General features: G+C 29.7%; 1 protein-coding gene across 2 annotated transcripts; it reads left to right on the top strand.

Annotated features, from left to right (window-relative positions):
* Nucleotides 1-10,410: 10,410 nt before the first annotated feature.
* Nucleotides 10,411-11,603, top strand: LOC118038428 (protein GL2-INTERACTING REPRESSOR 1). Of its 2 annotated transcripts, none has more exons than XM_035044774.2 (2): nt 10,411-10,918; nt 11,016-11,603. In XM_035044774.2, the coding sequence occupies exon 2, from the start codon at nt 11,052-11,054 to the stop codon at nt 11,400-11,402; it is 351 nt and encodes a 116-aa protein (XP_034900665.1). In that variant the 5' UTR covers nt 10,411-10,918; nt 11,016-11,051; the 3' UTR covers nt 11,403-11,603. The 2 variants fall into 2 exon arrangements, with proteins under 2 accessions (XP_034900665.1, XP_034900664.1); XM_035044773.2 differs by having other exon boundaries at nt 10,414-10,841.
* Nucleotides 11,604-12,978: the final 1,375 nt, after the last annotated feature.

Genomic DNA, 12,978 nt, shown 5'->3' with positions numbered 1-12,978 from the left:
ATTTTAAGCTTTGTTTTTTCTTTCAAAACTAGATCTTGGAATCACTTTGTTAAGAGATAATTGAATCCATTAACTTTGGTTCATAAATCTTGTTTAGAAGTGAATCTAAACTGGGTGGTATAGTTGAAATCTTGGGTGACTTATTGAAAACATCTTAGATGCACTAAGTGAGAGGCGATAAAGATTTGTAGACAAAGGATTTATCCTTGATGATAATAAAAGTTTTATTATTTTAAAGTGCTTCAACAAGTAAGTTTCCTTCTTTATTTTTAATAAACATATGATATTTTATATTATTAGTATGCATGTTAGGTCTTTGATTTGAAATTAATTGCAAGTTTGAATATATGTTAGAATTCTATCATTATATTTGTGTTGAAAGCATATTTTTCATGATATACATGTTTAGAGGCTTATAGTCTATACTTGTATTTTCTCTAATCTTATATTGGACATCTAATTTAATTAGAATGGTTTTTGTCTTATTAAACTAAGAAATTCTTGATCACTAGTTTTATTAATCCTAATATTTTTAAGAATTACAAACTTAAGCTTTATTCTTAGCATGTTTTTTTTGTTTAGTTTTTACTTGTGCGTATGATATTATGTATGGTTTTTTCATAAATAACTAGTCTTGAAAAATCTTATCATGTGCTTTGATACATGTTAAACATACAACCATAAAATTAATTTACACTGCCAAAATTCTTTATTGGTGTACAAGTTGTATTTCCATCAGTATAAAATCACTGACGGATTTACTGATGGAAACATGTTATCAATGAGTGTCTAATTTGGGATTTTAGATATGTCAATAATTTCGTTGGTGATTTAAATATCAATAGAAAAACCAATAGAATATCTATATCAAAGATAAAAATATGCATCGATTATTTTTTTGTTGGCCTATCCATCAATAAATATTATTGATGGGGCTCTGATGGACTAACCATAGATAATAGATCGTGTATCACCAATGAATTGTTTGACATAATCACTAACATACAAGTTTTGTTGGTGAATCCATCAGTTTATGTCAAAACAATTTGCAACTCTCTGTAATTATTCGAGGAAAATAGGTTTATTTTAGTGACACAATCACCAAAAGAAATTTTATGCAAGTTGATGATTTCTTTAATGTTTTAGTAATTTGTTTTTTTTAATACATTCTTATTTGGATCAAATAATTTGACATTAAATGGTCAATTAAACAACTAAATTAAATTGAAGAGCATATTTTATATTATTAATTTAACTATGAAAATCAATACAAATGTCTATATAAATAAAAAAGAAATTAGAGCTACATGTTGAGGTGGAGGTGGAGGTGGAGGTGGAGGGCGAGGATAATCTTGTAAAGGTTCATAAAGGGAAGGGTAATGACTAGACATGTATGTCATCATCTTCTCTCATTGCTTCCTACTTCATTCTTTATACCGCACCTTTATTTTGGTCATTAGATCTTTAACCAGCTTTTGAACGACTTATGATGGTTGCCTCAAGCTGAATTGTGGGGTGCCTATGATTGAGACACTACAACTTGACTTTATATCTTAGGTCATATTCATAGAAATACCATACAATTAATTCCTATCAGGTTCATTAGTTGATACAGCATCTAAGCACAACTCCAGGTCGTATCCCATATGGGTTGAAACGTCCTCTCTATATTTGGCATGTATGGTGGTGTTATATTGTTCCTACCAAAAAACAAAAACAAGTAAAAATGTCAAAAAAAAATATACAAAAGGTTTCAAAGTTTACTTTCAATAAATGCCTCAACTCGGTTGTCTGTAAATTGTTGCACTATTTTCTGTCTATCCCCCATTTGCATGTGTGTTCACAAGCTATATAGCCTACAAAATAAATCATTAGTTAAACACTGTCACAAATAATCACTACCATTTCAAGAAAAATACCTAAAAATAAACAAGTTCTTACTAAGCACTTTATATGGTTAATGAAAGGAAATGACCCATCGATATATTTGTTAATGAAATCGCAAGTCTTTTTATTTCTATTTGTGAACCCATTCTAAAACCGCCTCCTAAAATCCTCTGACATTAAGAACTCTAGATATCTCTCTCAATTACTTTTAGTGATGTGGGGAGGTCTAAAATTATTTCACAACTCAAAGTCATCTATCTCAACTCTTCTTTTAGCATAAATGTGTACGTCATACCAAAAATCATGTAACCAATAAAATTGTGATATCTACTTCTTTTTTTCATTGTTTAATTTATACTTTGATTATTGAATGTTCTTTACTACCTATTTTTCATGATTGTATCATTTAATTACTAGGAGGCCTTTAGTTTATTATTTGTTGCAATGTATTGTCATGTTAGATATCAAATTCATAATTGTTTGATCTATCTAATCTCTAAAGAAACTAAGATTTAATAATTTGCTACGTTAGAAAATAGTAAATCTTAGGAAGAGTTTTTGATAAAACTAAATACAACCGCTTGTGCTTGTGTTGTTTTGGCTTCATCAATCTATATAACTTTCAATATATATATGTGTGTGTGTGTGTGTGTGTGTTTTTTTTTATTGGAAGTTTTGTTTTTAAACAGAAACTTACATATCTTAAAATTAAGTTTTAATAAACAATAATAAATTAATAATTTTGAAATAAATGTTTAACTACATTAAACTTTTGAAAAATCATAGAAAAATATTTATAGTAAAAAAAAATTAATGAAACATATATTTTATCTGTATTAAGAACAACATCCACATTAGGTTTATATATAATTATTTAGAAAGCAATTGTTAATATTACCATAAAGGACACTAACATTATTGGAAAATGGCACAAATGGATATTTATTTTTTAAAAAATTATTTATAAAGTGTTAAAATAGAACAAAATTCAATGCAAGGCGTGAATGGGTTGAATATGCACGCTTGACCCATATGCAAATGCAAATGAGCCTGGGTCTAGAAACCAAGGCCTATATACATATATTTTTCTTAAGAAGAATAAAAAAAAGGTCATCGATCGAAGGTCCTTACACCACACATATTACTAGAGATTCAGAGGCCATCGAGATGATTCGAATGTCGCCTTGGATTAAGCCATTATTTGGTGATTGAAAGCCTTCTTACATACCACCGAAATAGCGTGGACGCATTCCACACATTGTCATCATTTCAAATTTAGTCTTTTAAAAAATATAATGTCATCTAAATAACACAAACGGTTTCACACATTGGTCATAATTCCAAGTAAAGTCTTTTAAAATGATATTTTATATTTTTTGAAAGACTAAATTGCCAGCATTCAACTTCATTATAACAAAAAAAAAAAAAAACCCATGACGAAAATACAAAAAAAACACTTGTATGCTAGTTAAAGAAATTTTGCTTTTAAAAATAATTTAGTCATTTTATCATGCTTTAAAAAGTGAATAGTTGAAAAGGCCATTTGAGACTATTTAATTTTTTCTTTCTTTCTTTTAAGGGTATCTTAATCATTCCATTATGCTTTAAAAAAAAAGACATACATGTCCTCGATCAAGCTGACAATGACCAATGGGCTATGCAGAAAGACCAAATTACCCTTAATAGTAAGCCCATTATTTTTTTATGAAGGGTAAAATGATAATTACACTATTTTGATGAATAATGATTTTTGTCTAGGAACACAATGAATTTTCCTTGCATTTTTTTTTTGTTATAAGAAGGAAAAAGATTGACGTGTTCTAAAAGAACTTTGGAGAGAATAAAAGAACTATTGCTTTTTAACTCAAAACTACTAAGGTTATTTACTTTAAAAAGTGGGAGATAATTTTGAAATTAATATTTTTTTACAGGGATATTTTAGAAATAAAAATAATATATATTATTTATAGAAACATGTCTTTTCTATATTTTATCTTATAGAAATACACAAACTTACTCTAATACTATTCTATTGACATTTATTTTTATGTTTTTGTTTTTGTTTCTCTATAAAACATGTTTTTATCTTCATTATCTGTCTATATCTCTTAATCAAATGCTATTTTAGATATTTAGATATGTGTATTTAGGTATCATTTTGCTTGGGAGATGTTAGTCTAGTTTAGTTTAGATGTTTTATTAGTGAATAAAAGTAAGTATTCATAAAATATTAATGTATTCGAATTAGTTTGAACATATATCTATCATGTTGAGGTGAAAATATCATCCCTCCAAGCAAGAATATTGGGGCCCTTAGTGGCAGCAGGAAGCTTATCCTTAGAAAATTGCTTAATTTTCAGTTGATAATTATAAATGGGAAGGCATTGAAACTTTCCTTTATTAACCAATGAATTGATTGTTTTGTCCCCGTGACGGCTGGGGATTAAACGTTCACCGATTCTTACATAATTCTAATTAATAGTAAATTAATCCTTAATTCAAACAGGTTAATTAGATTATATAATTCAACCAATCGGCTGCAAGCTGGATTCAAATTAAGGAAGTATTAATTATTTGCAGCAATTAATTACTGCCCTTCCTTATCCACCTCTGACGAAGTCAAATGGCATTCTTCGTGTACTTTTAATGGTCAAACCCTACTCAACTCTTGCATTGATACCAACACCAAATTGCCAGAATTGTAATAAAAAAGGGAGTACTTTCCATACTTTGGCACCATAATATCAACTAGAAATTAACGAAGTAATAAGTTATGTGACGATTAGGCATTGATCATATCATATCCTACAAAGTAAATGTAGTAAACAAGAAAGGTTTTCTACTTTCATGTTAGTTAGGTTCAAATGTGATAAAGAAGAAAGGTTTTCTTCTTTAATGTTAATTATTCAGCTAGGGTTTTGAAACTAGTTTTGCCAACCTTTGCTATTGGATGCCAAACTCAGTATTAATTACACAACATGGACTTATTCCAATGGTAGAAACGGTCGACATGAATACAAACTTATCCAAGATTGCCTTAAAAATAAGAAAGACCGATGAAAGAGCTCTATGCAATTTGGTCTTTGGTGTCCATAATTAAAGATACAACTTCGTACCCATTAACTTAAAGCATTAAAATGTTTTTCATTTATAATTGCATTAAAATGATTTTTTTTTTATTTTAAAAAAATATTTTTGATATTAGTGCATGAAAATGATCTTAAAATACTAAAAAAAAAAATTGATTTAAAATAAAGAAAAAAATAAAATAAAAATTTAAATTTAAATTTAAAAAAAAAAACATTTTTAAAACACAAAGATAAATGTAACCTGAAATTATTTGAAGCAGAAAACTTGCCACCGTAGCTTGCACGCTAGAAATTTGTTATCGGAGAAAAACAAATAGTATTTATTAAATGATTGAGTAATGAGGAAAGGCCATTTTCGGCTTAAAATGATAGTGTTTTAAAATAAAAATTTCATATTGATGCATTTAAAAAAAAATTAATTGTACAAATGCCGGGCAATGTGTAAATGATCTTATCTATGATGTGATTGAAAATAAACATAAAGATATATGACCAATAACTATTAAAACCAAAAACTGAAAGAATAAATTAATGCTACCCTTGCAAACCAAAAGGCAACCGATCATTTGTCATCAAGATATGATAAGTAAATTAAGCAAGGTCACATATATCCTCAAACTCCTGTTTTGAAGGGAAAAAGAAAGAGGTTAAAACAAAGCCTTAATTTATTCTCTACTCATAATCACACCATTACAAGAGTAGTGATGAAGCTTTAAACTCACTTTACTGAATTTGAGCTTGCTTTGAGGGTGATAGCTTATTGATAAGGTACTTTAAAAAAAACTTTTTGATGCCAAAATTAATTTGGGTTTTTTAAATAGTGATAATACAAACAAAGTGAAGAGAGAGAGATAAAAAACCATCTTTCTCTTATTAAAACTTGGCCTTTTATATCTAAAAAATCTAGAAAAAAATCTTTCAGCCCCTAAGATGACACCCTTATTCCTTTGTTACATTTACTAGTAGATTTGTCATAAACCTATAGCTTATGATAATAAAAAGAGATTAAAAAGAGAAGGAGAAAGAGAAAAGAGAAAAAGAATTTGGCTGGCCATGACCCAACCGAGAGTGATTCACCCTTTTATCTTATCATCATCAATTGCCACTCAAAGTAAATTATTAATAGAGTGTTGTTCAAAAAAATACTTTATAATGGGGAGGGGGGACAAATGATATATCTAAAGAATAACATTAACTTACAAATAAAAATGATGAAATTATGGCTGATATTGGTTGGAATTAAAGTTTGCATCTATGTTAGGAATCACATGACATCTTTTACATAGTTGTGTACGTGATAAGACCGAAGAACTTGGTCCACCATAATGATGACAATTATCTAAGGAATGTTAAAACATCTATTATTATTTCACATGGGCATGTTAAAATAACTTAAATAGTTGTTGGTAAAACTACTACTATAAGTAATCATTTCTTCTATTTTACTTTAGCTTCTCATTCTTTTTTCTTCTGAATTCCTTGCGGTGAATCCTTTATGTTCAAATATATAGGCGAGGAACCTTACTCTTATTCTATTAGTTTTTCCATTTGCTTTAAAGTATGTCTAGCTGGATTAAAAAAAAAACTTTTAGTAGAGGTGACTCTAGAGTTGGTACTTTTGTCAGTAGGAATGGAGGGCTAGATCTTCTCATGAGGTGTATCTGCCTACCTTCTATACCTACACCTAATCCACCTCAACCTCATGACTCATATAAAAGCATTGTAGCTAATAATGCTATTAATCAACTAATAGCTAACATGTGGGCAGGGTCTAATTTTAGAGCTTCACTTCCCCGTAAAAGACTAAGTAGAACACCAAAGGTAGCAACCAGAAATATTGAGATCACAACACATATGTGCATGTTTAAACTTGTATATTTCTTTCCTTATTTGGTTTTGTTAAAGATATAATATATCCTACTATAACCTATTTGGAGGTGAGTTACACCTGAATGTGTGAATGACTATAACAACTTTTGACAAATACTTAAAACTTAAAGGTCAAAATCCTATTGTTGACCTACTTAAATATTACTACAACCTACTTATTTCTATTGAAGATATATATGGCATGATTTTTCATCTTTTCTAGGAAAAGAACACAAAATCCCTTAAAAGATATTTATAAGGAAAGTCATTATCAATACAAATTTGGAGGAGTAATTAGATCATGTAATGTTATAATGGTTTTATAACCTCTACTAAGAAAGTGTGGGGATGTTATCTAATTTGAAGATTTTTTGTTGCAAATAATGTTACTCCTCATTTGAGTTCAAATTAAAAGGATGTGTTTTGAGATCTTTCTAATAACTGTCAATATTACCTTTTTGGTTGGCAGAAAGGTGGTACAAGAGATATTTTGTCATATTTCTAGTATTTTGTGCTGCTTAATTGTTATACTGATATTTATCTATGTTGTATACATGTGGGCCCTACTTTTTAAGACGATTAAAGAACCATAAAAAACAAGCCTTGGATGCCTCATTTTCATTATTATCATTGTTGTCCTCTATAAAGGAAGAGAAGAAAGAGTCTCGAGAGAAAAAAAATCTCTTAAAAATACAGCTCAAGAGAAGAAGGAGACTGTAGAAGAACATAAAGGAGAGGCAATAGGTGAAACATAACAAGAGAATGGTGAAATGGACACCGATTTGATATAGGAATAGTTGGGAGTAGGTATACTCTATGTTTGAGGAGCAAGAAAAGACGTAGTTCCCAGCCATTTTTTGGCTTATAATTACTAAAAATAAATTTATACTTTTGTATGATTCACTTTTTTTTTTAATTTCATCCTTCAACATTTGATTAGTTGAAAATTGAGCTTTGAGGTTTTTCAAATTTGGTGCTTTTGTTCAAATGATTCGAGTCACGAGCTTAATAGGTTAACACAAACAAATTTTTTTTTTTTTTTGGTTTATGAATTTAGTTTCTTGATTAAGCTCGAGTTTAAGATCTCGCTAGTTATGATTTTAAAAGATTAAATTAAGGTTACTTTTTTATATTATTAAATTAGTCAAGCTTATTAAACTCAATCAACTTAATAACCCAAGTCTCAAATTTCTTTTACTTCTTTAGAAATCCTAGCATCGCTTTAACTATGTTCTTCTTACGTCCAAATTTTTTTATCATGGCCCATGGTATTGTGTCGATCACTGATATAAGTTTATTCGGGTCATTTTATTTCTATATTTTTAAAATTGAGTTTTTTTTTTTTTTTTTGCTTTCAACCTTCGATATTAGGTTCATTATAATGGAGCATTTTAATTTATTTTTATATGAATTCCATGGCTTTATAACGATCTCACACCACATATCATGAGTTCTCACATGTTAATCATTATTAGCTCAAGTCAACACATAATGTATTGTTGTCTTAATATTTTTTTTTAATATATATCATTTAATATATCATCATTTAAGCATTTTAAAAGTGTTTATGTCATCATGCATAAAATTTGTAACTTTTTAATGTCTTAAAAGAATTTAGGCCAAATAAAAAATAAATTGACTCACAATATATCTCTAAGCAAAAAGCTAGTTTAAAAACATGACAATAATTGTTGTTTAATAGATCAAATGCATAATCTCGTGGATATCTTATAGTTGAATTAATCCCTATTTATTCTAATAGATACGAATGTGAATAATAATAAATAAATAAAAATCCTAATCAAGTTAGGGATCGTATTCTCTACCTCAATGAAGCTGCATATTTAATTTTATAAATAAATATAATACAAAGTCTTCAATAAAAGTACTAACATTTTTTTTCTTGATTTGCTAATATAAAATGCGTTTGTTTTCTTTTTCTTTTTATTTATTTGCAAAGACAATATTATGAATCACTTTTTAATTTTTTTTTGAAAGATTAGCTATAAATAACCTCTAATTTATATTATATTTAGTGTATATGGATAATGAATAATGCATTTCAAATTTGAAAGTCCAAGACTATTTGAAATTATCATTAATTATTTTGCAATTTATCTTCCATATACGGAGGTGGGATGAAAGTAAAATTGAGTTCACGAAGGTGAAGATAGAGAGAGTTGCTACTCCTTTTTTGAGACATAAACAGTATTGACAGCGATAAAGACAATTTTTTTACTTAATTTCTTATAGAGCCATGAGAGCTTCACTCAGCGAATCTCTGATTTTCTCGCGTGAAGAGACGTTGATTTGATTTGTCCAAGGAGGGCAGTGTAAATATTATAAATAGAAAGCCCTAGCAGGCAAGGAAAGGCTAATCAAAGATTTTATGTACGGGGTGTTTGAAATTAGAGTAGAAATGATAATTTAAAATATTTTTTTATTTAAAAATATATTAAATTAAATTTTTTTATTTTAAAAATTATTTTTTTTATCGGTTGTTCGATAAATATTTACACTGTTGATTCAAAAATTCTATGCAGAGTTTGTTTGAAATTATAATAATAATGATAATTCATAATATTTTTTTATATAAAAATATATTAAAATAAAAAAAATTATTTTAAAAAATTTATTTTGATTTTAATATATCCAAATGATATAAAAACATTAAAAAATAATTTTAAATAATTTTTTAAAAATAAAATATGCTACATCAAATTCTCAAGCACACTCGTGAGATGTCCTTAGCCCATGCTGCTATGTTCTTCAGAATTGTGAGACTTTATGTTACAGACTTTTTTTCATTTCTGCCTAACTAGAATTTAAGGTATATTTTTTTAAATAAATATGTATTTTAAAATATTATTATCGTTATTACATACTGATAAGTGTAAATATCATTGTTACTATTAACTCTCCGACAGAATTATAGATGGTATTCTGTAATAACATAAAAAACTTAATTTAAAATAAAAAAATAAAAAAAATTAACTTTTTTAAAAGTATTTTTAAAATATAAAAAACAAACGGGCTCGGAAATAATTTACTCTATGTGAAATGTTTTAGCTTCATTTGGAACTGCCCAAATTAAATTAGAATTTGAGTGATAGAATGAAATGGTAGTATTTATTAATTAAGGGAAATAAAAATACAGTAAAGTAGAAGGATGATTCTGATAATTCACAAAACTTTTTGAAAAGAAAGCGGGTCACACAAGGGAGGGATGGAGGGAGAGGTTTTGCTTTTTTTTTTTTCCTTCTCTTCTCCTCTGGTGGCTAATTAATATGTTGGTGTTTCCTATGTAATTTCTGGGTGTAGCCATTTAATATCTTCTTGTTTTTCTTTAAATTTATAGTGCGCTGTTGGCTATTTAATTTAGGTTTAGCTGTTATAGTTCCTTTTATTCCGTTGACATTTAATTTCTTGGTGTTTTTTTATTAAATTCTACGGTGGCGATAGCTCTTTCTTGAAAATGATATTGGGCTCTAGCAAATTAGCCTTAAAAGCAATTGTGTTTTTTCCTGTGGTCTATTTGCTCTCACACTACACTTTAAAACACCGACCCTTCCTCCTCCTCTAAAGCAATGAATAAATGAATTCTTGCTGCGCTTTTGTAATTGCAACATTAACTCCAAGCTTCCCATTTCTGCTTGCTCCTTGTGATTTTTCCATTCATTAATACATTTTCTGTTCCTCAATTTACACTCTTCTTCTACCGATACTTCAACGCAACTCTCTCTCTCTCTCTCTACACCCTCCACTTCTCTCCCACCATTAAGGTAAGTTTTTAAAATAACCCCACCTCTCCCCCCTTGTTTCCTTATATATAATGGCCTGAGATGTCCAAACCCACCACCACCAAGTTCATGTTGATGGTGCTAGAGGTGCGAGTCTCGATTCAAGCCTAGCCACTCTCCATTGATCTCTTTCATAATACTACCAATCTCTCTTCTACACAAATCGAATTAGAAGAGCCCCCTCCTCTCCTCTCAGGTTGGCAAAACTTCCTTGGCATACACGTGACTCCTTTGGACATGGCATAACTTGGTTTTATGTGACCTTTCTACTAGGCAAAACACTTTCTGTTAAGCTCTGACAAATTCAGTCCAGATTTTTATCAGTGTTTGTCTGTTGAATTAATCTCTCTGTTTGTGTTTTTTCTCTCAGGCAGGTGAGATAGACTACAAAAACAAAACGCCAAGGATGAGTCGAAGAAATGGTAGCCTCCCAAAGCTTGACCTCAAGCTCAACCTATCACCACCAAGGGTGAACCCGAGAGTGGAGTCCCCAGGCCGGTCGGCAACAGTGTCACCAACATCCCCTCCAAGCTCATGTGTGTCGTCAGAGATGAACCAGGATGACACTCTCAGATACTCTAGTAGCCCTGAGGCTACATCAATGGTGCTTGTGGGATGCCCAAGGTGCCTCATGTATGTGATGCTCTCTGAGAATGACCCTAAATGCCCCAAATGCAAGAGTACATGGCTGCTTGATTTCCTCCATGATAACAACACCACCACCACCACCACCATCATGAAGACAAGGAAGAGCTAGAGTAGTGCTAGCTCCCCTTTTAGCTAACTCTGCTACTATTAATTAGGCTTATATAGACTCCCCCCCCCCCCCCTCTCGTTAATCTTCTTTTTATCTCAGGTAGTGCTACTTGCGCTCCACTTTTTAGCTACTTGATTACATGTTACAAGAGCTAAGTATGAAAATCGAAAAAGCGGAGTGCCAATAGCACTACTTCTCTTTTGTTTCAATCTCTTTTAATCGTAGATCAGAGCATGGACCATGGGGGCACAGAGTGGTGTCTCTGTTTCTTCTGTTTTAAGCAGAAGAGAATATAAACGAGTTAACAGCAGCTGCTGCCCAAATTTTCCTATCAAATGCCCAGTATTCTCTGCTGTCTCTCTGTCTCTCTCTCTCTCCCTCTCTCTCTGTCTCTCTGTCTCTCTCTCTCTCATCTATTGATTTCTGGGTTTGATATCAGTGCTCTGTATCCAAACACAGCAGCGCCGCATCCACAATTCCTTGTCATTCAGTTCCCACTGAGATATGTGAAAGTACTCTACCGTTGATGGAAGTGGGCATGACTCGAGTCCAACATAGTCATGAATACAAGCCCACGCCATGGCCGAGTGATCTTTGGGTTGCAAGGAATTAAAATTAAAATTAAAATTAAAATAATCCTAAAACAGAGCACTTTTATGGTGTCTAAATTCATTGTGGATGGCACGATATTCTTTTAATGATCCTCTTTGCTATTTCATTCTCACACCAGATGTTTACATCGATTCGTACGTTATAATTTATATTTATTTACACCGCATGTACAAGGTAACTAGAAGTGCTTTAATATGTGAATTAAATATCAATTTTATAAAAAAAAATATTAATTTGTTGTTGGAAAAATTAAGAAAACAAGGAACAAAATTAACAAAAAAAAATAAAGCATTTTATTTTCGCTGCTCAAGAGACACGGGAAACTATAATTTATCCCTGAAATTTTATTTTTTAACATTTTTAATAATTTTATGCGCAAGTCTTAAATTTTATTTTGTTTATACTTTATTTTTTATATAATAAGGAGAAGAAAAGAAATCCAATGAAAAAAAAGAGAGAGAAAAATATTTAATCAACCATAATTCAGTAAAATAAATATTAATTCTAATATCGGTAGATTTGTTTTAAAATGTGAAGTTATATGGATATGATCTGAGATATCATTGAAAAAAAAAATGTGTTATCAAAAGATTTATTGCTATTATTTCTAGTATGAAATGAGTTAATTATCCACTTTGATATCTTATTGAACAAAAATGATGATATTGTTCCTTCATTAATAAAAAACTTTAATTTTTAAAAAATATTATGATCATCCAATAAAAATAGTTTCTGTTTTTTCAGATGAATGATTTGAAAACATATTAGTTTTTACAGCTGATTGCAGAGTTGATCATTCAGACCTTTTAACCTATATATATGGATCTCGGACCTATGAAATAGAATATTTCCAAAAAATTTACAACTCAAAAATTAAATCTAAGCTTAAGAAGTTCTTATGAACCAACCTATTTTTTTTTTTATTGAACCAATTTTATATTATTTTGTTTTTAAATTAGGTTTG

The sequence above is a fragment of the Populus alba genome, chromosome 16, assembly GCF_005239225.2.
Source record: "Populus alba chromosome 16, ASM523922v2, whole genome shotgun sequence".
Taxonomy (NCBI): domain Eukaryota; kingdom Viridiplantae; phylum Streptophyta; class Magnoliopsida; order Malpighiales; family Salicaceae; genus Populus; species Populus alba.
Note: the sequence above shows the minus strand (reverse complement) of the source record. Positions and strands in the feature narration are given on the sequence as shown.

What these genes read in the sequence shown, in the direction of transcription:
- LOC118038428 (XM_035044774.2), top strand. Translation starts at nt 11,052, where the DNA reads ATGAGTCGAAGAAATGGTAGCCTCCCAAAGCTTGACCTCAAGCTCAAC.